The 27,435-nt window shown below is 37.2% G+C and overlaps 1 protein-coding gene across 2 annotated transcripts in view; it reads right to left on the minus strand.

Moving 5' to 3' along the window:
* Positions 1-25,559, minus strand: part of C7 (complement C7) — a 53,466-nt gene extending 27,907 nt beyond the window's left edge. For both annotated transcript variants that reach the window (XM_082836911.1, XM_082836912.1), the window contains exons 1-9: positions 25,450-25,559; positions 19,620-19,675; positions 17,754-17,829; positions 14,641-14,782; positions 12,613-12,760; positions 11,465-11,603; positions 4,194-4,364; positions 2,665-2,908; positions 494-604 (exon numbers count right to left, since the gene is read on the minus strand). In XM_082836911.1, coding sequence (XP_082693037.1) covers positions 494-604; positions 2,665-2,908; positions 4,194-4,364; positions 11,465-11,603; positions 12,613-12,760; positions 14,641-14,782; positions 17,754-17,829; positions 19,620-19,675; positions 25,450-25,455 — 1,093 coding nt within the window. In that variant the 5' untranslated portion in view covers positions 25,456-25,559. The remainder of the gene's footprint in view (positions 1-493; positions 605-2,664; positions 2,909-4,193; positions 4,365-11,464; positions 11,604-12,612; positions 12,761-14,640; positions 14,783-17,753; positions 17,830-19,619; positions 19,676-25,449) is intronic.
* Between the last annotated feature and the right edge of the window lie 1,876 nt (positions 25,560-27,435).

Genomic DNA, 27,435 nt, shown 5'->3' on the forward strand with positions numbered 1-27,435 from the left:
CGGCATCCCTTGCCATCAGGATGAAACCCAAACTCCCTAACACGGCATCTAGACACAGTCTAAATCAGCTTACCCTTCCAGTTCCTTCTTCAATCACTCAAGACTAACACACCACCTCCCGCACTCTGCCACCACAGTCACCACCACCACCATGCACCAAAAACTTTTAACTGCACAGAGTGAAACTGAAGCTTCTCCTCTTGCTGTCATTTTTCTAGGCTTGTTTGTCAACCTTCCTCACAGGAAACAAAGATGGTGTTCACTGAGGACATAGTTACAGGACACAGAGGTACCCAGTGAAGTTTCCACTCTGCATGATGGATCACCGCCATGACATATGACAGAGAGATCAGAGGTAAAAATAACCAAGTATTTCAAAAACACAAAATAGAACACCCGCTAGAATTTCAAAGGCCCTTGGAGACCAGGAATTAACCACAAGAAAGAGGGATGGAGGTAAGTTTGTAATGAAAATTACCCCCTTCTCATTTACCTGCAGCCGATTTTAAGGCCTCTTCCATCTCCTTGCATGCGTGCTCTGATGATTTAAACAAAAACTTGATATGTGAGGAAGCACATTTCTTCTTCTTCTCTGAATCAAAAGCTGGGGAGAAAAATTTTAAAGGTGCTTAGTTTCCACATTTGTTGAAAATCTCCTTTGAGATGCTGGCCAGGTGTGAGAGTGGCATAAGAGGTTGTTTCCTATCACTGGGGCCATATAATCAAAAATATACTATACGTACATTTTCAAGTGCTCTAGAAGGGTCAAGGGGCAGAAAAAGTGATATTTGATGTTTGTTACAAACAAAATAAGATACATGCATTATATTTAGGGGTAAAGCATCACATGTCTGAAAATTACATTCAAATGGATCAGCTGCTCTTGGCTTCTATTAACTTTGACCAGAGGGTGGGGGTGGGTGAAACAGTGGAGGGAGCAAAAACTGAGCACTTCACAGAGTGATACCTTCTACCCAACTGCAGTCAGCTTCTCAGGCATAAGGCAAATAGGTAAAAGTAGATGTGCAATGGCCTCCAGCCCACCCACTGGAGACCCCAAAAGCTGGGTTCTGGTTCTACAGCAATTAATTCCTAAAATCTTAGTTCTAGTGCCTCAGTCTCTCCATCTTTAACATCTCCGGTTTCTACATTTTCTTCCTATGACATATAATCTTAGATGGTTACAATTTCTACTCATTATCAAATGGAGTTTTGCCAATGCATTTTTTAAAAAGAGGATAGAAAATAATAAAGGGTAGAAATATATTTTTATGTAATTTTACTAACTATATTATTACAAACTCAGTATTTCTTAAAGAACAATTGGGGGCATATAACATATCCCAGAATCCTTGATTAATTTCACTTAAAACTTTTAAGAATAAAAACTGCTCAAGAGTAAAATTTTTACTCAAAATTTTTTTACCAACTCAGAAAGCTTAAAAAAAAAATCCTCTTCGTTTCTTTTTAAGCGTTAAAGAAAACAAAAATGGTCATGAAACTGAGTTTAGATCAAGCCCCTTTCTGGATTAATTCCTCAAAGAAATATTCCCTCTGTTGTTGCTACAAAAACCTGTGCTTGTGCATTCATTTCCAACCTGCTGAGGTTGGAAAAGCTCACATTCTAATTAAATCTTAATTGGTAAAAATTAAGCCCAATAGAAAAAAAAATAGTCAATGGAAACACAGAAAAATATTGTAGTTCACTCACAAGAGAAGGCTACAAGACCTCCTCTGAATCTCAGGTAAGCAGTCTTACTCTCCTTCAAGGTGGTAAGAAAGTCTTGACTGAAGAGTAAGATGCTAACAAGATGATTTGGGATAGAGAAGCAAGTGTGGCCACGAGCTTCAGGACAAAGTTGGAAAGGAGCAGGTTGGACTTGGAACGTAAATAAGCCAAAAGGTCTCTGGAAAGGAGGAATGGATACTAGGATACACACTCTTCTCCAACATGGCAGCAGCTGGTGAGGAACATCCTCTCACTGTGAAGTCAACCAAGTATGAACTCAGTAGCGTGCCCTGAGTCTAATAAAAAGCAGGCAATTCCTGCAGCAACATAGCGTAAGGAAAAAGCTAAGTTGATGCTGGAGCCAGTTAGACCGGCTTACAATCAGTATGCCCTTGGATTTCACTCGGTAGCAGTGAGGATTATTGCTAACATAGGCAACCTGCCTGTCTAGAAGAAGGCATCCAATAAATTTAAGCTATTGTTACAACTTTTAGGTAGTAAGCAAACTCACGATATCCAGAGCAGATTTTTTTTAAAGGAATGTGAGTGGTAAAGAACAGAGGTAAATAAGAAAAGACTTCATTGAAACGTTTTGATTTCTGCAATATCAGTAAACTCCTCATTAGTTTTCCTCGAGGAATATTACTTAATCTGAGAAACGGAGAAGACTAAAAAGTATTCTAAAAATCCAATCAACACCCTCTAGAGATAGCAATAATGATAATGGCTTAACTCTCACTTCAGGGTACTATCCAAACGAGTAGGCAGGCTTTTTCTTAAACCCTGGAAGATTCTGAGTAGAGTATAACAGATTCTTGCAATTTTGGATTCTTTTGCAATTTAATCTCTATTTGTCATATTTCAAAGCTCTAAAGTTTAACTACTAATTAAAATCCCTGCAATGCTTGTATATAACAATATTTTTAATACTCTACCGCTTTGTTTCATTTTTTCTGAGTCCAAATAAAAGATAACTTTGTATTCTCCTCCTAAGGACCCAGACTGAAGATAATGTGTCCCATACTGGTCGATCAGTCTTCGATAGGCGCTGTAGTCATACAGAGAGGGAAGGTAGGAGAGTTCCTTCCAGAATGACTCAGCAAGTTGTAAAAAGTCCGGATTGTTATTGATAAACTGAGCCACTTCAACAGTGTTCTGAAGAACCAACAACTGATAACTCTATAGGAAGAAGAAAGAGTAAAAGGAGTTTTAGGATGAAGACTAAAAGGCAATGGAAATAGTTCCTTGTCCAATGTCTCCATCAATAGCCACCTCCATCAATGCAGACTAAATGAATTTTTATTTTGGATGCATAATGAGGTCTCTTCTGGGCCCACCCACTTGAAGCAATCTAAGGAATTTTCAGAATCCCAAACAGAAATAACATCTGAGTGATGACATGGTAACTGGTTTTATACACACCTTTTAAAACCCCCAAGACCAAGTTGTTATGCCCTCCTCAACTAGGAAAAAAGATTCAACATTGTTAACTGCTAAATAATCTCACAAACAGGGATATAATATCCCTAGAGTCCACAATCGTAACAATGACTTATAGGTAAGGTGACCATATAATTTATCTCCCATACTGGAGTATTTACAGGGTAAGCTACTTTATAATGAGGTCTTTTAAACCCTTCCTAAGCATCTTTTCATGTCCAAGACAGAGCTACCTTACACCAAATCCTCACTTATGTGAACAATATAATATGGATATAATAAATGTTTTTACAGCTCATATTTCCACAATCAACTTCTTAGTCATAAAACAAAATTATATTCCTTTATACCTCGCTTATGTGATCTATTAATCAAGTTACTGACTTTAAGAATGAGATGAATTATGTATATTATGAATGATGATCAGCCTGAAAAATTCTTCAGCAGTAAGTGTGAATCAATTAGAACAATTCATTTCAACTGTTCAGGTTGCCCATGATGAAAGTTTTAGTATCTCAATACAACAGAGTATCTAAAATTAAGGCTTTTAACCTCCTCGGATGAAAATGTTGGTATCTCCAAAGTAATAAAGTATTTTAACATCTTTTATTTTCATGCACCTTCTTTAAAAAACTCTAGTATTAGTGTTTCGGAAGCACATTTCATTGGATTTTTGAAATTGTATATAATACTTAAAATAGTAGCATCAGTAATCATGAATTAGAGATTTAGGCTAGTTTTAACTAGAAGATTTGAAAGTAATAAGTTTTTTTTTAGATTTTTAAATAAGAACAGATACTTCAATGAGAAAATAAAAAGTGCAAATAAATGTGTTATCAAAGAGAATTAACAAGACAAAAACCATACCTTTTAAAGAAATATATTGGATTATCTCTTTGAAGAAGATACTATGCCCTAATTAAAAAATGAAAGCTGATTCTTTTAGTAAATGCACTTCTGTTAATGTTAGAAATACCTAAACCAGTAAAATATGGAAAAGTTAACTAATATATTTCATACTAACCTTTTCCTTAAGGATTTCTTCAGTATCTGAAGAGTAACTGTACGAAGAAGATGAAGAACTAAAAAAGAGGAAGCGTCCTTGACTAGATGATGAATGTTCTGTTGATGTATGTTTTACATAAGACCAGGTACTATTGTAAAATTCATAATTAAAATCATTATTTATTTTCACCTATAAAGAAAATGAAAAAGTTAGATCTCTGGGGCTTTGTTTTTGAAATGTTCTATGTGATCCAGTAGTGGATTTAAATTTCTAATTCTGTTCGACTTGAACAAATGTTAAGATTGGTATTGTTTTTCCTATGCTAGACGGTAGAAGAAAAAGTCATCCCAAACAAATTTAAAAACAGACAACAGGATAGCCACATGTGGTTGAGAAGGGACAGCTCCAGCATTCATGAAGACTACTATTTCTTTATCCTTTATTTTGTCCTAGATCAAGTGTCAAAATGAAATGCCCACAGAGGACTGGCAAGTAATATAAATGTTGGAAGCATCCAGTGGAAGGCGGGGTAATGAAGAAGTGAGCACACACCCTGTCTAAAAGGGTCTAAAAGGTACCCAACACTCAAATCCATCCAACAGTCCTATATATTACTACAGGTTCTAGCACTGACAGATATCTGATTTTTCAAGAAAAGAGATATATCTGAATCTTCATGAAAAAATCTTAAGTTTTTTTTAAATCATAGGCAACTATCTTGCTAAAAATGTCAGTCACCATGAGAATAAAACAACATGAAATATGACTCTCAGTCTGTTCTATATAAATATTCAGATCAGTAACTCTCCTTTCACAAGTATTTGTGTTTTTATTATATGTCCATACATATCTGTATTTGAGATCAAAGTATAAATAAACACAGAGAAAATTTAAATGATGAATATGATACATTTTAAAAATAAAGCTAAAATCTAAAAAAGAGTGAATATATGTATATGTACAACAGATTCACTTCACTGTACACCTGAAATTAACACAACATTGTAAATCAACTATACCCCAATAAAAATTTTTTTAAAAATGCTAAAAAGAAAATAGAATATTATGCAGCCATCGTAAAGGATGAGTGTGAGGACAAATTGTTCATGTTAAATGAAAAAGCAAGTGTAAATGTGATATTTACAAATCCTATTAACCACAAATATGCAAGTATATGCCCAGTCAAAAAAAGACTAGAAGGAAATTCAACAAAATGCCAGAAAATATTAAAAATACTTTCATCACTACCCATGTTAAAAATTAGGCATTCATGCTAGAAGAAAGACAGAAGAGAAGAAAAAATAGATTTAACCATACCTTTTATTCCAACATTATTTTCATTATATTATGAAATTGGTTTGTTTAAAAGTCAAATGCAAAAATTCAGCTCAAGTCAAAATGAAGAATATATTATTATTCTTAACTACAAAGAGGACATTATTATTATTGAATACAAAGAGGACATTATTTTTTTAATTACTTTATTTAATTAATTAATTTATTATTTTTTTTGCAGCACGCGGGCCTCTCACTGACGCGGTCTCTCCCGTTGCGGAGCACAGGCTCCTGACGCGCAGGCTCAGCGGTCATGGCTCACGGGCCCAGCCGCTCCACGGCATGTGGGATCCTCCCAGACCCGGGCACGAACGGGGCTTCCTTGGTGGCGCAGTGGTTGAGAGTCCGCCTGCCGATGCAAGGGACACGGCTTGGTGTCCCGGTCTGGGAGGATCCCACATGCCGCGGAGCAGCCGGGCCCGTGAGCCATGGCCGCGCGTCAGGAGCCTGTGCTCCGCAACGGGAGAGGCCGCGTCAGTGAGAGGCCGCGTCAGTGAGAGGCCCGCGTACCGCAAAAATAATAATAATAAATAAATAAATAAATAAAAATGTACTAGAGATTTCTAGAGTCACTAGATAGTGTCTCAGTCCTATTTGGTTTTGGACAGACACAGAATTTAGTTTTTTCTCTCAAGAAAGAAAAGTTACCTACCTTTCTTTCAATGCAAAAAAAAAAAAAAATTAGCCTATTTTTTTCTCTTCTTCAGGTGTACAATTCAAATACTTGATTCATGATTTATGCAGATAAGCCTCTTAAGAACTTTAGTTCAGCGTCTCCTCACTCCCATGTACTCTACACATAGCCACAAGAATCCTTTCTCAAGGTAGTGTGATCTTAAATTTTCTTTAATACCCTCTTCCTTCCAGCTAAGATCCTGAAATTTCCCCACACTGAGTCTTCCTCTGAAGTCACAAATTCAAACATCCTACACTCTGACATCTCTTACTCTGTTGACACTCATTCTATTATTGCCATATCTATTATTCAACCTCATAGAGACAGCCCTTCAACTTACTTTCCCTTCTCTTTACCTATCAGCACCTTCATTTTGTCACTTCCTTCATGTTGTAGTTATGCTTCATGGCTCATGACTTCTTATTCTCTTGCCAATGAACCTAACTCCTGCCAATGAACCTTGCCTAGGTATATTCTGCCACCATATTTGCCAGGCAAAAACTCAACCTTTGTTCAGTGCTCGCAGCCAGGCACCTTAGCACTGCTATAGAAAAATCACACAACTATCGATTGGTGTTACTGTAAGTCCATTCATAATTTCCAACCTCAGTGGAATCCTCAATACATTCCAGCAACCCTAAATGTCTAGCCAATTCTTTCTCCCATTCCCTACAGTATCTATTTCAAAAGTTCTGCACCCATCTCAATCCCCCAATCTTACAATCATTTCCTTCACTCTCAGAAGATAAACTTCTTTCTTTACAAACATTTCCACTATCAGACACAGACTTCTTACACTTCTGGCTAACAAATTTACAGACTTACGAATGTCTTTCACTTCCTTTCCTGTGCAGGTGTTCCTCCCCCTGTCTAAGGCTAATTTCTCTGTCTTTTTTCTGTATTGCATTCCCTCTCACCTCTTTTTTTTTTTTAACATCTTTATTGGAGTATAATTGCTTTACAATGATGTGTTAGTTTCTGCTTTACAACAAAATGAATCAGTTATATATATACATATGTTCCCATATCTCCTCCCTCTTGCGTCTCCCTCCCTCCCACCCTCCCTATCCCACCCTTCCAGGCGATCACAAAGCACCAAGCTAATCTCCCTGTGCTATGCAGCTGCTTCCCACTAGCTATCTACCTTATTACCTTTGGTAGTGTATATATGTCCATGCCTCTCTCTCGCTTTGTCACAGCTTACACTTCCCCCTCCCCATATCCTCAAGTCCATTCTCTAGTAGGTCTGTGTCTTTATTCCTGTCTTACCCCTAGGTTCTTCATGACATTTTTTTTTTCTTAACCTTCTCACCTCTTCAAAGGACTAATTAAATTGACTGATTACTCCCTGTCTTACAGCTTCAACTTTTCTTTCTCTACTGGCTCATTCCTATCAACGCTTATACATATTCTAACCCCACCTAAGTACAGTGTGCTGCAAGGGCTCTGAGCCACACTTCTAGGGTTCAGACCCCATAGTTGTCATCTACTACCTCTGTGATTGTAGGTAAATTACTCAGCATTCTTTTTTTTTTTTTGTGAGCCCAGCCGCTCCCGGCATGTGGGATCCTCCCGGACCGGGCAGAACCCGCGTCCCCTGCATCAGCAGGCAGACTCTCAACCACTGTGCCACCAGGGAAGCCCCTACTAAGCATTCTTTGTCTCAGTTTCCTCATCTGTAAAAATAGTAGATGACAGTACCTACATACTTAGGTTATTATTTAAAAAAAGTTCTATTTAAAGCACTTGAAACGTGCTTAGTATATAAAAGGTTCTTAATATATGTGAGCTACTTTTATTATCATTCAAATTATTTTCTGTTAACAAAGTAGATTTAGAAATCTCAGATATCTAGACACATACCAACAGAGGAAGCAGAGGATCAGATAACTAAGCATTAGTTAAAATTGCCTTTAGAATACGTTTTTGTTATTCATTTGATATACATATAGGATCTTGCTTTAAAAAATATAATGAAGTATACTAAGTGAACTAATCAGAGAAAAACAAACATCACATATCATTTATATGCGGAATCTAAAAAAAGGATACAAATGAACTTGTTTACAAAACAGAAACAGACTCACAGACATAGAAAACAAACTTATGGTTACCAAAGGGGAAGGAGAGGGAGGGATAAATCAGGAGTTTGGGATTAGCAGATACAAACTACTATGTATAAAATAGGTCCTACTGTATAGCACAGGGAACTATATTCAATATCTTGTAATAAACTGTAATGGAAAAGACTCTGAAACAGAATATATATATATATATATGAATCACTTTGCTGTACATCAGAAACTAACACAACATTGTAAATCAACTATACTTCAATAAAAATTTTTTAATATAATGAATTACATTCAAGATCAAAACAGGAGGATCCAGGAAGTTATTTTCTCCACCTTAATCTTTACTCACTCCCATCTGCAACTCATTACATGCTTAGAATAAACAAGACAGTCTTTCAGCATCTCCCAGGCTAAACTAAGCAGGGTGGCACCTTCCCAAAGTGACCGTGGAGCTGGAATGTGCTTATGTTTCAAAGGCTTCCTTGTGGTATGAAAAGTATGAGCAAACAGAGAGTGTGCATGGCATCAAAGTAAGTGGCTTACTCAATAAGCAACTGGGTTTGTCCTGGGTAAACCACCATGCTGATTTCCAAAACAGAGATTAGAAGAGAGATGGACTGATTATTCTGTTTTATGTTTATTTACTAACATTTATGTTCCAACAAGCCAAAAGTCATGTTCCACCTGTAGAGGCCTGAATCCCCAGTGGCTCCCCTTCTATTTGAACTGAGGACATTGACCGCCTCCATATTCACACCTGGGTTTCCCACTGCAGTGACTGACTCACTGCCTATTGCTTCCACCTCACTTCCCTTCGGCTGGATCCTAAATAACAGGCTATAATTTCCCTCTACCTCTGACAAACACCTTCACATTCAGTGACTGGCAAGGCATTTCAGATGTCAATCCAAAAACCAAGCCATGCTGTAGAAGACGAACGTCAGAATTATGCTTTTATTAAATTATTTTTCTTCTTCAGAAGCTGCAGGTTTCCAGCATGTCTCCTTTCCAACCATGTCAGAAATTCTCTCCCTTATTACCTCCTCTGTTCTGTAACTTTCTAAATTTGACTACATACACACACACACACACACACACACACACACACACACACATACACATATATATGCATATATATATATACATATATGCAATTCTCCCCCTTATAATTATGAAAGAATTATCAACACATCCTCTTAGTAATATGAGGAGAAAAAATTCTCTTTATATGCCTATCTCACATTCTCCCTTCTGGCCAAAGGGTAAATTACAATATAGGTTTTTCACCAAGCAGAATTTAGAGTCAAAAAAGCAGTTAATACAACACATTGGGAGAGTAAAATATACTAGAAAAATGAAGGGCTGTGAAATCTGACAGACTGGATCCAAGCTCTACTGCTTATTGATTTGGTGACTTGAAGCAAGTCTGCTGAAGTCCTCTGAGCCTCAATTTCTATATATATAAAACAGTAAAATATTACTTACTTTCCACAGATGTCGTGAGGATTAAAATTACACAAATTGCCTAAAATAGTGCAGATGCCACAGGAAATATTCAAAAATTGGTAGCTATGATTATTTTTCAAGTCAGTTCCACTTGCTACTTTCATGATTCAGTAACTCTTAAATGTAATTTAATTCCATTATAAGTCGGAGGTTGGTGGGTTTGCTCCTCATAATCAGAACTGCTTTCTGAAGATGACTAATGTTGGTAAACTAAAGCCCCTTCCTTCTGAATATCCTAATAGTTTTGGTTTACAAATTTGGGAGTCATCAGTAAGGAGGGCTGAACTGGAAATTTTTGAGCTCTGGGAAGATGGGAGGAAAGGCATGAGAGAGGAGATCTTGGAAGAGATGAGCAAGAAAGAGGCTAAAACAGGATGAGACCAGAAACTTCTTTTGGCTTAGGTTGTGGAAGGACAGACAATTTAAGATAGAGGATCTTGACTGTTTTCCTCGGATGCATTGGCACTGTGAGGTAGACAATCTCTCCTCTATGTTCCCTCTAAATCTTCAGGAATTTCCCCTAAAGCCATTACTGTTTTGTGTGAGTAGATTTTGTGTTGAAATCAATCAACAGGATGAGTTTACGTGTGTATGACAGAAACAGCCTGCAAGAAGCAGAAGCCTGCAGAGGAAACCTTGAGACCATAAACAAAATTTTAAAGTGTGGCAGTGTGGATGCGGGCAAGGATGTGGAACACAGGCCACTCTTCCACACTGCTGGTGGGGTATAGATTGGTCATATATAGGTTTTGGAAACTTTAGTGAAGTGTAACCTAAACATAGCCTACAAAGCAGCAGTTCGAGTTCCTGGTGTCTGCACTAGAGAAGCTCATTTGTATGATTAATACAAAATATAAGATAGTGGTTGTATGGGCAGTACAGGTAGAGAAGATGTGACAGAGAGAGGTAGATAGGAGCCTTTAAGTCACTGGTAATATTCTATTTCTTGAGGTGGGTGGTGGGCATATATAGTCCTGTTTGTATTATTAGTTTTCTCCAAACTGCAAGTATATGTTATTCACAGTCTTTTGTACATAGAAATATTTCATAATTAAAAAAAAAACATTTTTAAGTAACGTGACACTGTGGCAGTGGTTAGGAGACTATCACAACCAGTCATGAGCAGGGCCTTGGGTTTTAACACCCACACAGGGACAGACCATCAGGTTCTGGACCCACATGGAGTATGGAGTTCGAAATGAGACAATGGATATTTCAGCTTGAATGACATAAATTAAAAGTATCATTGCCCTATAACACAGATTTAATGAATATATATTCCTAAATAGTGAATGTAACATAAAAGAAGAAGACTCACAGATATAGAGAACAAACTGGTGGAAAGGAGGGGGGCAATATAGGGGTGAGGGGGTGGGAGGTACACACCACTGTGTGTAAGATGGGCTCAAGGATGTATTGTACAACACAGGGAATAGAGCCAATATTTTGCAGTAACTGTAAATGGAAAGTAAGCTTTAAAAATTGTATTAAAAAATTTTAAGAATAAACAAAACATTTCTTAAAAAAAGAAAATGTATTCTTTTTAAGCCTATATAAGACATTTCTAAGAATTGACCACATATGAGGCCACAAGTAAATTCTCAACAAAATACCAAAAAAAATCAATATCATATAAATAACGATCTCTGGCAACAATTCACAGATTAGAAAGAAATCAAATCAATGTAATTAAGTACCTGGAATGTATAGGAGAGGATATTTCCGCTCAGTCTGTAGAAATCTCTCCCATCCCCGCTAAACACCTTTCTGCATTGACCACCAAAACTTTTAGTGTTGAGGACTTTGTTCCTAAACTGGCCTGTGAGCGCATTGTAACTGTTTTTAAAAAAATGAAAGAAGAAAAGGCTGTTAAAAACTAGAAACACCACTTGCTGAAACAGGCATCATTAGAGAACTCTAGATATTCTTGAAATACATTACAGTTAAACATCTCTGGGAGAGCTCAAATAAAAAGCCTCCTAGAGCACACTATGCATTACCCAACTCCCCCTGCTTGCTATAATGGTTAAAACTAATAGCTGGGGAAACCCAACATCCTTTTAGCCTAAGAACTTATTTAGGAAACACACAGCCCTTTTGTATCTATGGCAACAGCTGGTTTTGAATTGAATCTATAGAAAAAACCAAACAATTAAGATTACTCTTGAAGAGAGAGAACTCTCTACAATGATTTACAACTAGTCGGCCTCTTAGCATGCTAACTGGTATACTCTATAAAGTAACTTTACCATTTTTCCATTAATGAATTTCATAGTAGTATAGAAAAATCACATCTAAGCAAAGAGATTATCTTAAAACCTTGAAACTTTAACTTGGGTCTGACCGTTAAAAGTTTTTCAGAATTCTTTTTAAAAAGGCTAACAGGATTGCCTCAACTTCACTTGAAAGTTCCCAGCTAGTTTAGGTGATTACTTTTCAGTCTGAGTGTTCCAACACACTTTCTCTCTTCTTCCGCTGCTCTCATTCTGTTGTCTCTTCGTTCCCTTAAGTAGCCCCACATCATTGAATTAGTTCTCCCCCCTTCCCTCCCATAGGGGGACTGACTGGCCAGGATTTCCCAGGTCTGAAGGATTTCCTTAGATGCAGGACTTTCAGTGCTAAACCCAACAGTCCAGGGACAACTTGTCCCTCTATGCTTTACCACATATATTTACAGGTATATAGATAGGAATTTTTAAATTGTTTCAGGATGTGGCAAAGAGCTCTAAGCAAAGTCTTGACTATTAGGTGATTTGTTATTAGACTTACCAAACCACAAAATAAAACACAACAAAATAAAAACTACAACCCATCGATGTGTACAGGAAGACACCCAACACCTTACCCCTGTCCAGTAAGTTCTATGTTGGGAGGAGGTTTATCGAGGTCACAGGAAGGCCTGCTTTCTGAGTCCTCACACCTGTCTTCATCAGCACTGTCCTCTTCACAGTCAGAATCCCCATTGCAAACCAAAGATCTGCTGATGCACTGACCTGAACACAAGAAAAGCCACCACACAAAAATAAAAGAGGTGAAAAGGAAAACGCTACCTGGGATCAAAAGATTTCACCCTGGACCCTCAACACAACACTGATACTCTAATGTGAGTTTGAGATACACCCTCAGTGCCCAGGGAAGGACTGCTGATTATTTTGGTCCTCATTTTTCAACATGCAAATTGATTCTGACCTTGGCTGGACACAAAATTGAAAATAGAACCTGAATTCAAATTCCAGGCTTTCACCCATAGCCATTAAGCACTTTGTCTGAATTCTCCAAAATTACTCAATGCCAATCAATCACTGGGAAGACAGATTGACTTCCTGCCCTTCAACTTTCCATTTCTCTTCTGTAATCACTGACCAAGATGCCAAAGTGCTGTTTTTCTTGGTGATTTAGATATATATGCTTTGAGAGCATGAGAACTGGATTAAAAGATTAAAATTCGACATTTCTTTAGCACCTTCTCTGTTCGGGACACTCTTGGGTGTTGGGATACAAATATGAATAAAAAGGGTATTCACCAGGGTTTTCATATACTTTACAATCTAATAGGAAAGAGTATGAAGTTAGATCATTACAATTCAGCAATGTAATTGTTGTGATAGATATAAGCCCAGGGTACCAGAAGCACAAGGAAGCACTAGAGGGTACCAGATGATCTAGCCCTGGCCTCCCTCCGCATTATATCCAACCGTTCTCTTACTAGCTTCCTACGCCCTAGTCATACTGGATCACTTACATAAATCAAAGACCAACCTTTTTGCCATCTCCACTGACTTTGCACCTACAGTTCTTCAAAAATCAAATCACACATTACCTCCTCTCAGAAACCACCCTTGCCCCACAAGCTACAATGTATGCCCTTCATTTGTGCCCTTATAGTATGCATGGCACAAAACTGTCCTGATAGCACATCCCACTATGCTGTCACTTGATCCAATGCAGCAAACATTTGTTGAGAGTCTACTATGTACCACACACTCCAGATGCAAAAATAAAAGAAATATAATACACACCTTCAAGGAGTTCAGTCTACCAAAAGATATCCAGGGCAACAAATACTTCAGATTACAGATGATACAATGTACATAGAGAACACAGAAAAGTAATCTGTTAAATAGCTCTATCAGTTGGGCTTTTAGGATAGGTCTCCCTAAGGCGGCATCATCTGATTTGGGTTTTGAAAGTACAATAGGAGTTTGACAGGTATTGTTAAAAAACACGTCTAACACAGGAAATATTTATGTACTATTTTGCCCACAAAACTTTAAGAATTTTGAGGGAAGAGGCTATGTGTTTCATTCTACATCCACAACCCTCATTTCTGTATCTGGAACATAACAAGAATAATAAATGTTTGCTGAAAGTTGTTGAATTAACCTTTCTGCACAAATGCAACATAGACAATAGGTCAAATATTATTCAATCCAAAACTGTTTCATTTCTCCATGCATAGAGATGACCCGTATTGCTCCTTGATTAACTAATTAGAGTTGCTTTTCTTGTAAAAATAAAAATAATTTGGGCAGTAATATTGTTTTTGCCCAATTTCAGTCTTCATTCCAGACTCATTCCACATCTTCACCAAAAATGCAATGTCAAGAACTGCTTGGGTCTGTCAATAGCCATATTTCTTTTTCAAAGAAGCAAAGAGTATCCCCACCTTTATTACCAGATGACACCCATGCATTTAAAAGAATGACAGTTAAGTGTGTAACTAATATGCCAATAAAAATCCAACTGATTTGGGGGAAAATTAACTTATAGGCTAATATAAATGCAGTACAATTCAACAAATACATACTGAGCAAATTAAACAAATAGCATTTGAACTTACACTCTGCGTGCCGAACCTATGGGAAGCAAATACCTGAAAAACACCTGAAACGTTCTCCACATCCCTCTTCTGTTGGACATCCTTGTGTAGGTTCACACGATTGTGGTTCAAAAGCACTTCCAACACAGGGATGGCCGCCATACTGCCCATAAACAGCAACTGACCGCCTGCGAGTCTAAATACAAACCAAATAGCTTTTCAATATCTCCAGTTTCCTTTATCTGAGAAATAAAATCTGGGATAAATTAATACAGTTGGAGAAATAATGTTTGTAAAATTGTTCTGGTGTACTACAGAAGTAAAGCCTACAAAATCAATGCACCCAGAAACCCACTTGTCTTTGAGTACAGTGACACTTGGGTTATTATTTATAGAGCACTCCCAGTTATATATTTACTCTTAGGGTTGAATGAAAAAAAAATTAGTGAATCTTTAAGAAAGTATGCTGGATAGACCAGATCACAACACAAAATGACTAATTTTTTGCCAAAGCAATGTACCAAGAGCTAATTAGAAAAGGTGAAGTGAATTTTGCTGGAGAAAGAGTAAGCATATTGGGAAGGGAAGTTAAGATGAACAGGAGTAAGGGAAACCTTTAGAAAAGTGGTGGTAATTAATTTGAGCTGAACCTTAAGCCTTCTTCAGGAAGGCAAGGTGAGGAAAAACGATCCAGAGAGACATATATGCTAACATGGAAGTCAAATTTACAAAACAGAAGCCTAAGTGGTCCACAGGTGAAGGTACATCTACAATGATACTTTACTGGACAACCAAAATTACTGACCTCTGAAATGGGAAAGATGTCAAAGGCCTATCTTAGGGTGGGGTGAGGTAGGAGGGGGTAGAAAAAAATTTGAGGAAATCTCTAAGGCAAATGAGAAAACTAATTCATTCTAAAATTCATTTACTCAATATGAAGACATGTATCTAATGTTTAAACAAAAAGAAAGATCTGCAAAATAATTTTCCTTCCCAAAGGCAATCAAAGGTGCATCTTTTAAGCCTCTTCCTATACTCAACTCTTACCAGTTAATAAAAATGGACAAAATCTGAGATTCCAGAGAATTTAAACCTTTAGCAACAGGGAAGACTAGATATACAAACCAAAGTTGAATCTATTCATTCATCCTAAATTGGAACAAAGGGTCACAGATATGTAATTTGAACTCTGAGCAGGTTTGCAACAGCCTGGGGCTTTCATTGCGTCTAAGCAGAGGAGTCATAGAGGAGTATGAGTGAGGAATGGAACTCAGTACAGTTTCTTAGTAAGTTTTTAGTTTCTGTATTTAATTGATGAAGACACCTCTTATACGTGGCTTAGTAACGTGCTTTTCTGAAGTTCCAAAGCATAGATTGCGTTGTCGTATAAGTAATGTTTTCCTTCTCCATAGACACCAGGATGACCTTGATGGCTGTCTGCTCTCAGGGTCTCATTCTCACCTATCAAATTCTGATCTTATGACCCCTTTTTCATTTTCACTTGTCTTCTTCTGGGTGAAAATTCTGTTTTTATAATCTAAGCATGATGACATTCACACAAAAAAATTACTCATATGAAAAATACCTTCTATCTACCTCTATTTAATGTTCTTTCTTAACTTGTTTTTAAATTATAAAAATGTTTTCTGAAGTTGGTGTTTGTTTGACTTTTGTTTTGTTATTCATGTACCTGTTTGCCTGTAATCAGAGTTGTCATCTAATATTATATCTGCCAGAAACCAAATCCTAGTTACTTGTGTAACTTGTTTTGTAAATACCCCTCATGTAGATACTAAATAAGAAAAATGAGGATAATGACGATGCTTCAAAACACAAGTTATCTTCTATAATATGGTTCTGTTATTTTAATAATTTTAAAATGATTTTAAGTGCACATTTTTATCTAAACTGAACCACCTTTAAAATCTTTTACAAATATCAAATCATGTTATACACCTGAAACTAATAGAATGTTATATGTCAATTGTATCTCAATACAAAAAAAAAAAATTTAGCCATTCAAATGTTCAGAACCTTTGAAACCAACACTGTATTTTTGGAATTTATCCTAAGATGATTATCAGAAAAAAGACATATCTATGTGCAAAAATGTTCACTAAACACTAATAACAATGTTAGTGTTCACTAAACACTAATAACAAAATATATAAATAACCTAAATCTCAAACAATAGGAAGTGGATAAATAAGATTGGTATATACATATAATGGAACATAATTCAGCTGTCAAAATTCATGCTGACAGTATAATGTTAAGTTAAAATAGAATATAAAATCATGATCAAATAATCCTATTTTAAAAACCATAAGCACATAGAAAGAAAATAAATTGAGGAAACACCCAAATGCCAGTCAGTAGAACTCTAATTAAATTTTTTAAATGTACATTCATACAATAAAATGCCATGTAGCTATTCAAAAAGAATAAAGCAGACCTGTGCTTACATGGAATAAAAAAGAAAAGACGAGAAATTGAAAGAGTAAATACTAAAATGCTGACATATTGGTTTCTTCTAAATGGTAGAATTATAAGTAGTGTTTTCTTTATTTATATAGAAATAAACCATTTTATTTCATTTATAAAACTATAAATCATTTTCTCCAATGATTAATTTATAATAAGGAAAAAAACGGACATTTTTAGAAGTACTCTATAATCTCCCAGTCAAGTCTGGTATTTTATTTATATTACTTTTGTATTAAACTTTAAAAATGTTTGACTTTCCATGGTCATTCACTATTAGTTAGGTAAAGCGAAGCAGCTATTTTGCTACTCTTTAGTGTTTGTTTCAAATGAAAAGAAAAGTTGAATCCAGTAAATATGAAATTTTGAATTATCTACTAACTTCATTTCATGATATTCTTATTTCTCTGATAGTGAAAGAGTTAGTGAGTTGCTTTTAGTGTCTCTCCTATGTATATTTCTAGGCTCAAATGTAAGATTTAGAAAAGTCCTGCAAGAAAAATGAGAATGCAGAAATTTTTTATTACAATATTAAGTATGAAATAAATCATACTTTTTCCCTTCAAAATTACTAATTACATTTTCAAAAAATAAAACAACATTCAAAAGTTAATGCCATTGTGTCCACACCTAAGCTATTTCTACATATAAATAGTAAATACAAAGTTTTCACATGGTCCTACCTGAGTCTTGGTACAACCATTGCATTCTGACCAAGGGGCATAGGAAGCCCACTGGCAATTGACTGGCGAGGAGGCACTGTCATTGTGTCAAATTGTCCATCATAAAGCCGACAGAAAGGTAGGAGAGAAGACAAAAAATTGGCAAGAATAGTCAAAAATTGCTTCACAATTTTTTTCCTAAGAGGCACCAAGAGGATCCCAAAATATATAAAAATATATGTGGGAAGGACTCACTTTTTCAGAGATTTATTAAATTTCATTTATGAAATATCTAGAATGTACCAGGCACTATTTAGACACTAGAGCTATATACATAAAAGAGATAGGATACTGGCAATTGGTAGAGGGGAGGATGAAGACACAGATGTGTAAACAAATAATCATAACACAATAATCATGATCCTTTGTACAGTATAGCTAATGAGATAGATTTCCTAACAGAAATGTGTACAGTATAATGCGTTGTGGAAATACACATAAGAGAGTGTCTAAAATTGGAAGGCTAAGTGAGAACATATAAAAGGAAGGTATCATGGCCTTTGACAGGATTTTGGACGATGAATTGAAGAGCTATACAGAAATTTAACTGAGAGACAACAAGCTCTAAAACAATCGTATGAGAAGTAGGAAACCAAAATCTGGCAAAGGCTAAATGGACGAGAATTGAGTTTTACGTGCTCCCCCTGTTTATCTAGGTCACTTCTCAAGCACACACCCAAGTACAGTAGCGTCAAGTTGAGCTCCAAGAATTCCACCCAAATAAAATGCATGTGGAAGATGGCAAGCTGACTCTCTTACAATGCTTAACTCTGGCTGTGTCCAAGAGGTCATGTTGCTTAGTCCAAAGAGATTAAGGAAGCCTTACCTAAAACCACACTTTACAAGGGGTAGAGGAACCGGGACTCCTGCTTTCTGGACTTTGAGTACATTCCTAACCTGGGAGACATCTCAGGTCAAGGTGATTCCTGCTTAGTTAAGCATAGCACTGCCAGGTGCTGCAGATAAGGAGTGCCATTTGTGGCTCAGGTGCCCTTATGGGGCTAACCTTGCTAACCTGTCATCTTGATATGGCATCAGTGATCCAAATGCCTTAGTGTTTTTGGCCTTTAAACAATCTGAACTTAATGCTATGTGTCTATTTTGTCTCCCAGAGACAGGCAGAGGCCTTCCCCAAACACCGAGGCTTGGGAAGGGAAGCTCGCTTGGCCTCACCTCCTCTGTGCACCCTGTCCAGTCCCCTCACAGAGCCCTTATCACACCTGCATTGAAATCAACTCTTTCAAGATCTCAATCACCCCCTCTACTCTCAGTACCGTCTGGCTCCTCTGTGTCCCAGTCACTGGCACATCTCCAGACACATGTTCTGACAGTTCGATGAGGTAAACCGACCTGGTCCTCTCCCATCAGACAGTGAAAGCAAAGCAAGGCCGTGAGTAAATGATGCTGGCTTTTTTCCAGGTCTCAAGAGCCGATAAACCTATTTTCTTAAAAAAAACTCTCAACTTTTAAAATCCCAAAGACTATTTTGCAAAGATTACATTTAAAAATCAAATTCTGCTCTAAGATGTGTAAGTCAGCTGCCATTCCCTGAATTGCAGGTAAAACCATGGTACTGGGAGAAGCAGGAAACCTTGAGGTGTTTTTAGTCTTCAGGTTTCTTCCTTATAGGGAATAAAATAAAGTAAAATAAGAATAAGAATAAAACACACTTTCTCTATAATTGCCTTTTCTAAAAAAGGGAAAGAAAAAAAGTGTTGAAGGGTTAAACATGCTCAGGCTGCAATGTAAAAATCAGACCATAGTTAAGAATTTCCTTAAAATAAATGATTGTTAATGATTTCCACACACAATCCAAAAAATTCTCACCTTGAAAAAACTTGGAACTCTCCTATAAATCCCACCAAGAAGAATAAACTTATTGCCTAGGAGGGGGAAAAAAAAACAATAAAGCAATATTTTAGTTAGCATTGCTTTAATGAGCCAAAAGTGAATACATCTGTACAAGTCAAGATTTGTGAGTTGGGAATAGAAAGAGTGAAAGAACCATGGAGAAGCCTTGATGATTCTGCTTGACTTTTAAGTTTTCATTTTACATAAAAATTTAATACAATTCTCTTTTTTATTTATTTATTTTTTTGGCCGCATTGGGTCTTTTATTGCTGCACATGGGCTTTCTCTAGTTGTGGAGAGCAGGGGCTACTCTTCGTTGCGGTGTGTGGACTTCTGATTGCAGTGGCTGCTCTTGCTGCAGAGCACGGGCTCTAGGCACGCGAGCTTCAGTAGTTGTGGCGCACGGGCTTAGTTGCTCCGCGGCATGTGGGATCTTCCCGGGCCAGGCCTCGAACCCGTGTCCCCTGCATTGGCAGGCAGATTTTCAACTACTGCGCCACCAGGGAAGTCTCTAATACATTTCTCTTGAGTTCACCTCCCATTATTCATTTCTGGAAAGACAACTAGGGGCTAGGTGATGTCATTGACAAATAAATTGAAAAGACTCCCCAGAGTTAAAAGTTCACAAACATTTCTTTAGGGTCCCATCATCTTTTAATTCCTTACTCCACTCTCTTCTCTAACTTTGGTACCCATGTGGACACCAGAGAAGAGAATGCCTGGAAAGAAGAACAGTTTCAAGGGCTGAGAAGCTAAAAGGGAAATAGCTTCCTAAATGGAAAAATCAGAAGTGGAGGTACATTCCTAGCCAGAGATGCCATGATACTCATCACAGTCCTTAGCTCTGAGGGTGGTTCCTTCAGTCTTTAAAACACCACAGAGGCCTTTTATAATCACATTCATGTGATAGCAGCAGCCTAAATATTGAGCATCTGACAGGTTATGAAACTGTATGTAAAATGTGATTATAGTTTGTTTGAAAATCAAATGTGTATTGAAAACAAATCTACAAAGAAACGTAACAAAGGAGAATAGTTCATTTCTGGTTGTGAAATCATAGGTGACTTTTATTATTTTATTTTCATTTCTATGTATTTTCCTACTTTGACAACTGAAGGTGAATCTGTACTGGAGACTCCTTAAAAATACCAAACACATTCAATTCATAACCCAGTAAAAAAAAGTCCTTAAATCATCTTACCTCACATTTTACCAGGCCAATGTTCTTTCTCTTCTCTTGATCTCCCCAAACCTCTTTTCTCTCAGGGTAGCTGTGGAATGGCTTCCCAACACTTTTTCCAGATGCTTCTACTCACCTTCCTAGATCACCCATCCTCTTATTAGGTATCTTTTTTTCAGTTGTAAAATCCTAGTTGCCTACTTCTGCCTTTTACAGCCTTACAGAGTTTTTAGCCTATAATCTGATTAACATATAACCAAAAGGGCAGAGAGGCTCCAACAGCTGTGGGCACCCTGGAAATGGTAACAATGGTGGGAGAGGCTGTGGATACTTTTCTGATTTTTCAACAAACACGTGAAGCACATAATGGAAAGCAACACCTTTTAAACGTTGGGTTTTTTTTTTTTAATTATAAACTGCAGTGGGTTGTTTCTTTTCAACAATATGTCTTTTTTTTGTACTATGTCAACTCATTTTTCCTGCCCTTGGGCCAGCCTATCTCATAGCTCTTTTAGTCACTCCCGGGCATTCTGGAACAATCTAACAGTCAAATTTCAATGTATCATCCAATTTTAAATGTCTATCCTGCTCCCAGGTCCTGCAGGAGGGGTGGGGTCTACTTCAAAATTCCTCTGCTTTATTCTCCTTCTTCTCTTCCCCACCTCCCCAGGATGCCTGTCTTCTCCAGAGTCAGTGCAGCACGAGTGAGAGGGGCAAAAGCCAAAAGGATCTTGCTTGCCCGACGCAGCTGGAGTCCAGTGCTGGTAAATCAGGGTGTGTTGGATGTTTGAATGCCAATTCTTTATCTCTCATGGTGTTTTTGTCATTCTTTGGATATCCCTCCTTTGGAAATCTACAACCACGGTTCTCTGGCACAAATGATTCGTCTCTTTGTTCAGCTCTCTTGAGTCTCACCAGTGCCTGCTTCCTGATGCTGTCTGCTGGGGTTGCTTCATCCTGCAGGCGTCTCCCAGGCAGAGTCCCTGACAACCCAAGTCTGGCCCCTTTCTAAAGGTCCACATCTGGTCCATGGGATACCTGCACATATCCTTGCCCTGTCAAACTCTGGATGTCAGGATGTAACCAATACTGCTGTGTTGACTTACTTGCTAACCACAGGGCAGTGAACCAGCCTATGCCTTTAGATTTTCTCAAACGTGAGTAGGGTATCATTCCCTATACACCCTCATGCTCCAAGGGACACAATATTGCATACTTTTGAGGATGGAGACGGCCAAAGGGTCACCAAACAAATTTAGGGCTACTCTTTTGGTATTGCAATAACACCACATTGAATGTACAATATCTCACCTTAAAATGTGAGGGTACTGAGCACCTATTATTATTGGCCTTTGACTCTCAGGCAAAACAGGCATCATGAAAAAATCCATTTTAACATTCTATTACATATTTTTTTAAATGTCAACGAAGTTTTAAGGGATATACTTTTTCATCAGAAAAGATAACCTTGCCACCATCTTCCTTGTATATATATTATAACCCATGAAGATCTGCTTATCACAAGTTCATGAGTTATACAAGCTGAATCTCTTAACCAAAAGAATGTCTTGAAAATTTGCTAGCTGAGTACCTGAAAAATGAAGCAGTTATCATTCCTTGCCTTTGGAAAGAGTATCTCATCAAATGGACAAGATAGAACAATTATAAATTAATAAACAAATTAATGACAGATATAGACATACATCTGAGTTAACTCTGTAAAAGAATTGCTTAGTTGAAAAGATATCGTATCTTTGCAGTGTGTAATGTAGCTAAGCTGGGACTACATTTCCCAGAATTCTCTTCTCTTCTTTCTTATGACTGAATGAGCATTAGCTCTACCTCCTTCCTCTAAAGTGTTTCAGCTACAACCATTGTCTCTATGCTTCTAAGTTCTCCACATCTGGTCTTTTACATTTGTCTGTTGAATCATGAGCCCATTTGAGGTAAAAAAAATAAAACATTAATTTCTGTAGCATACACTGGGTTCCAAATTCCAAGAGAAAAAAGTATGGAAAAATCAAATCTAATTTCTTAGCATGCCCTAATTAATATCTTGATCAATAAACTTAGAACACAGGGCACCAAACAGATGAAGAAGAAGGTAGATTTTATTTATTTATTTATTTTTCCCCCTGCACTGGCAGGCAGATTCTTTTGTTTGTTTGTTTGTTTTTTTATAAATTTATTTATGTATTTTTGGCTGGGTTGGGTCTTCGTTTCTGTGCGAGGGCTTTCTCCACTTGCGGCGAGCAGGGTCTACTCTTCATCGCGGTGCGCGGGCCTTTCACCGTCGTGGCCTCTCTTGCTGCGGAGCACAGGCTCCAGATGCGCAGGCTCAGTAGTTGTGGCTCACGGGCTTAGTTGCTCCGTGGCATGTGGGATCTTCCCAGACCAGGGCTCGAACCCGTGTCCCCTGCATTGGCAGGCAGATTCCCAACCACTGCGCCACCAGGGAAGCCCCAAGAAGGTAGATTTTAAAATCAATTTACTTACATCTTTATCAGAAATAGACATCAATTTGCAACACTTCTAGCGATAAAGAAATGCAAAAGGGCACAATAATATGATTTGAGTACTTTGTAGCCATTAGAAGCACGTTATAGATTGAACAATGACAGGAGAACATGCTTATGATATAGTGAGCAAAAAGATTCAGGTCTAGATTGATAGCAATTTCATAAAATATATTTTGTACATGCTCATATAAAAGTCTGAAAAGAAATAGATTAGAATGTTAATAGTGGTTATCTCTGAGTGGAGAAATAATCGATATTATCTTCTCTTTGAACTTATTTTTGCCAAGATGGTAGTATTAGAATCTGGAAAAAGACATTTTTTTTAAAGGCACAAACACCATCACAGTATAATTGACAGAAGACAGCTGATAACATCAGATCAGCTCTGGGTGTGGCGAGGAAGCAGAAAAGCCCTCATCTGAGACATCTCTGTGCCTGACCACATCCAAGCACCATGTGAATCATGCTTTAGGTTTACAAACCCCAGGTTCATCTCAGTCCATGGAAGAGAAAGTGAAGGTCTGGACCACAGCCAGCTCAGAGGGAAACACTTTTTGCTCTAAAGGCCTGAAACACTTCAGACCCAGTTATCTCCTATCCAAGGGATACAAAGAGAATGAAAAGAATTCTGGGACCACCTCTCTGAATTTAGTTCACATGAATGGTGGGGGGGCGGGCCGCGGGGGAGAAAAAAGAATACTTCCTCTTAAAAGGCCAGACCTGAAAACCATTTCTAGTGGTGTCTTCATAGCCTAAGTTTACCTTCTCTGAAATGTATCACAAAAGCATACCCTTCAGATTTACTGTAAAAATATGAATCTCTACTTTCAAATATAGGTGAGAACTCTGCATGCAACTCACAAAGAAATCATTTCTTTATTTGTTGATATTTTATCAACCAACTGAAAGATAAAAGTAAATATGTTACCCCAGCAGAAAAATGTCATAATAATCAATGATCCATCTTTAAGCACAAAACAATTATTAAGATGTCTCATCATAAAATAAGTAAGGAAATTGATTGATGGTTAATACAAACATTAGGTGAAAGTATACTAGCTAGATGACTCTAGGAAATGCATTCTATTCTTTTTGAGCTAACAAGCATTTTAAATTTTTAAATAAAAATACAAGATAGAGTGATAGAGATTAGATTATATCATAATTCTAACTTTGTATGGTTACTTGATGTTCTAGCATCATAACATTAAACAAATTAACTTTATGATTTGTGTGTAATTTTTAATAACTTAATTAAATGTAATTTCACCCATGAGTTACTCAAGAACCACCTCTCACTCCGCCTCCAAAGCCCCTGGAAAGTGAGCGTAGATTCAGTATTGCAAATTGGTGGCATAGTGATGACAAAAGCAATCTAGCAGCTGACAGGGCTGAGAAATTATTGTTCCAGCATTATAATGTAAAATTTTTAAAGTTTAAATACAAACCTCTGCAATAATAAAATTGTAATAGCAGGTTCAACTTATTTTTGCATCCCAGAATTCTAGTCTATGATAGTGATTTCTGTCTTCAGTCCTGCATTTCTTTATCCTTAACATTTGGCCATTTTCCATTAGACCAATATGTGTTTTTGGTAAACCTTTAGTTTCATTCCATTTATCTGTATCTTCTACTCTCACAAGCCTTATCTTCTCATCCAGATTCCAAACTCTAAAGTTGCAAGTCTCCAAATTCACTTTTCTATAAAGCTGTTAGATAAGTCAGATCATGGGGGTTCATTGCGTGACTCCAAATCAAACAAACAAAATCCGTGGGAGGGAATTTTTCCCTAAGGAATAACAATTGTATTATTGTATTTTATTTCTTAATGGCTTTCTTGGGACTTTCATAAACATTGTCTCCAATCTCTGATTCCCAGACCTCTAAACCAATAAATTAACTGCAAGAAAAGAAAAACAAATTCACTTTGGCTGAATTGTTAACTATATTTAATTAAGGATTTTTTTAAAGTCACCCTCGGAGATTTCTCTTTCCTATTTTCCCATGTATTCTCTTTTCTTTTTTTTTTTTTTTTTTGAGTTATTTAAGTTAAGCCTTACTCCCTTTTGAGTTAGCTTTGTTCACAAAAATAATGAAGTTATCTTACCTTCATGTTTGGGAAAACATTCAGGGCAGAAGACAGAAAGAAAATTTCTTCCTCCAGTGCCCAGTGAATTTTCAACAGGAGGAAGAGCCCAGCAGTCTACTCCTCGCCTGTCTCTCCCTGCTGGGGATTCACTTGGCACTCATATATAGAGCAAGTGGTTCCAAGACTCAACTGTGACCCCAACCAGGTTCTCTGGGGACACGGAGAGCCTGCCCTGTACTTAGTCTGTGTCTTGAAACCAGATGCATCTTATCAATTTACCCAGGCCTTAGCTACAGTCAGCTGGGACTGTTTGGAAGTGTAGTTCTGAGAAAACATCTGTAAATCAAGAAAAGCAGCAAATGTTCTCACTTCAGTGTTTAAGTGATTTTCAACCAAAGGAGACTCTGTGTAAGCCAAGGGATAAGCCTCCTTCCCGTTTCGATCTACCACGCCAAGCAGATGTTTTCATGATTCTCTAAAAGGGTGTTATACAACAGACTTTGAGATTAAACACTTTGTGGAAGAAAAAATTTAAATGCAATTCTGTCACTCAAAATGTAAATGGAACATTCTGGAGTGGAATCCCCCAAAATATATATATCCTAACACAATATAATGCACATCCCTTCATGCTTGACTTTCAATGATCAAATGATCATTGAATGATCAAAAAGAGCATCTTTTTTTGCAAACATATTTAAAGGCATCACTAATTTCCCCAAGAACAGCCCTTAATCCTATGATATTCAGATCACTCTGTTGGAAAATTCTTGTCACAGTCATCAACCATGTCTCTGTTCTCTTCTTCAGTTGCCTTGTCTTATTCTGCCAGATCTTCACTTTCCGTGGCTTTGCATTGATTCTAGCACTTCTCCAACATCATTTTCATAGATTTCACAAAAGGCTGCATTTTTGCAAGATTTCAGATTTTCTATTAAAGTTGAGCTACAGTTTTTGTTTTGTTTTTTTGGTTTGGTTTGGGTTTTTTGTGAGCTACAGTTTTATTTGCATGGCTTGGCCAAATATTCTGAAACTTGCTGTTAGGGCATTATGGGTAGGAGTGACAGAAGTGTGAAGGAGGAAAGGAAATTTGAACTGAGAATAATTTTATAACTAAACATTCCATTCGTGAATATTTTCCAGTTTTAATATTTTTTCTTTTTATATCCAAAAAATTTGAATAATAAAGAACGACCCCCACCCTCCGTTTATAAATTAATGGTGGTCTTCCAGAGGAAAAACTTCCACATCTTTTGTTCAAACTGTTAGTGCTTTGTGTGGGAAAAAAATTTGCCACAGAGAAGATGATGTCTGATTCCTGAAAGAGTTCTTTTTTTTAATTCAACTCCAGTTGCATGAATTCCAGACGTCATGGGCTCTCCTTAAGCACTCAATGTACAATTCCACATTCAGTGGCTTAGTTTGGGTTCCCCCAGAAGCAGATCTGAGACAAGAATTCAATTGCAAGTAGTCTTTTTTTTTTAGTTTTTTTTGGTTTGGGGGTTTCTTGTGTTTTGGGGGTTGTTTTGTGAAGTGAAAGCACTGTTGAGGGATAAGAAAATGAGACTGGGAAGGAAAGGAAGTCAATACAAGGTACTTTAACATGCAAGATACTGAGGCAATTATAGCTCAGTCCCAATGAGGAAATCTGGGAGACATTGAAGAGCACATCTCAGAGTTATTCCAACGAGGGAGTAAGGCTATATTTACCAACACCCTGTTTATCATTGGTTAAGGGTGGCTTCTGGACTCATCAACTCTTTGACACTTCCAGCTTGAACTGGGGGTAGGTTGAGAACACATCTGTAGCCAGGAAAGAAAGAAAAAAAAGACTTCCAGTAGAAAGGTGCAGGTATTTTCAGTATTTGCAAGATATAGGCAGGACACCACCAGCACCTGCCACAGTAGTTTTTTCATTCATTCATGCATGCGCTCATTAATTTGTTCATTCTAAATTCAACAAATATTTACAAAGGTTGCATAATATGATAGGCTAGGGGCTTT

Source organism: Leucopleurus acutus (assembly GCF_964270905.1).
Source record: "Leucopleurus acutus genome assembly, chromosome: 3".
In the NCBI taxonomy this organism is placed as follows: Eukaryota; Metazoa; Chordata; class Mammalia; order Artiodactyla; family Delphinidae; genus Leucopleurus; species Leucopleurus acutus.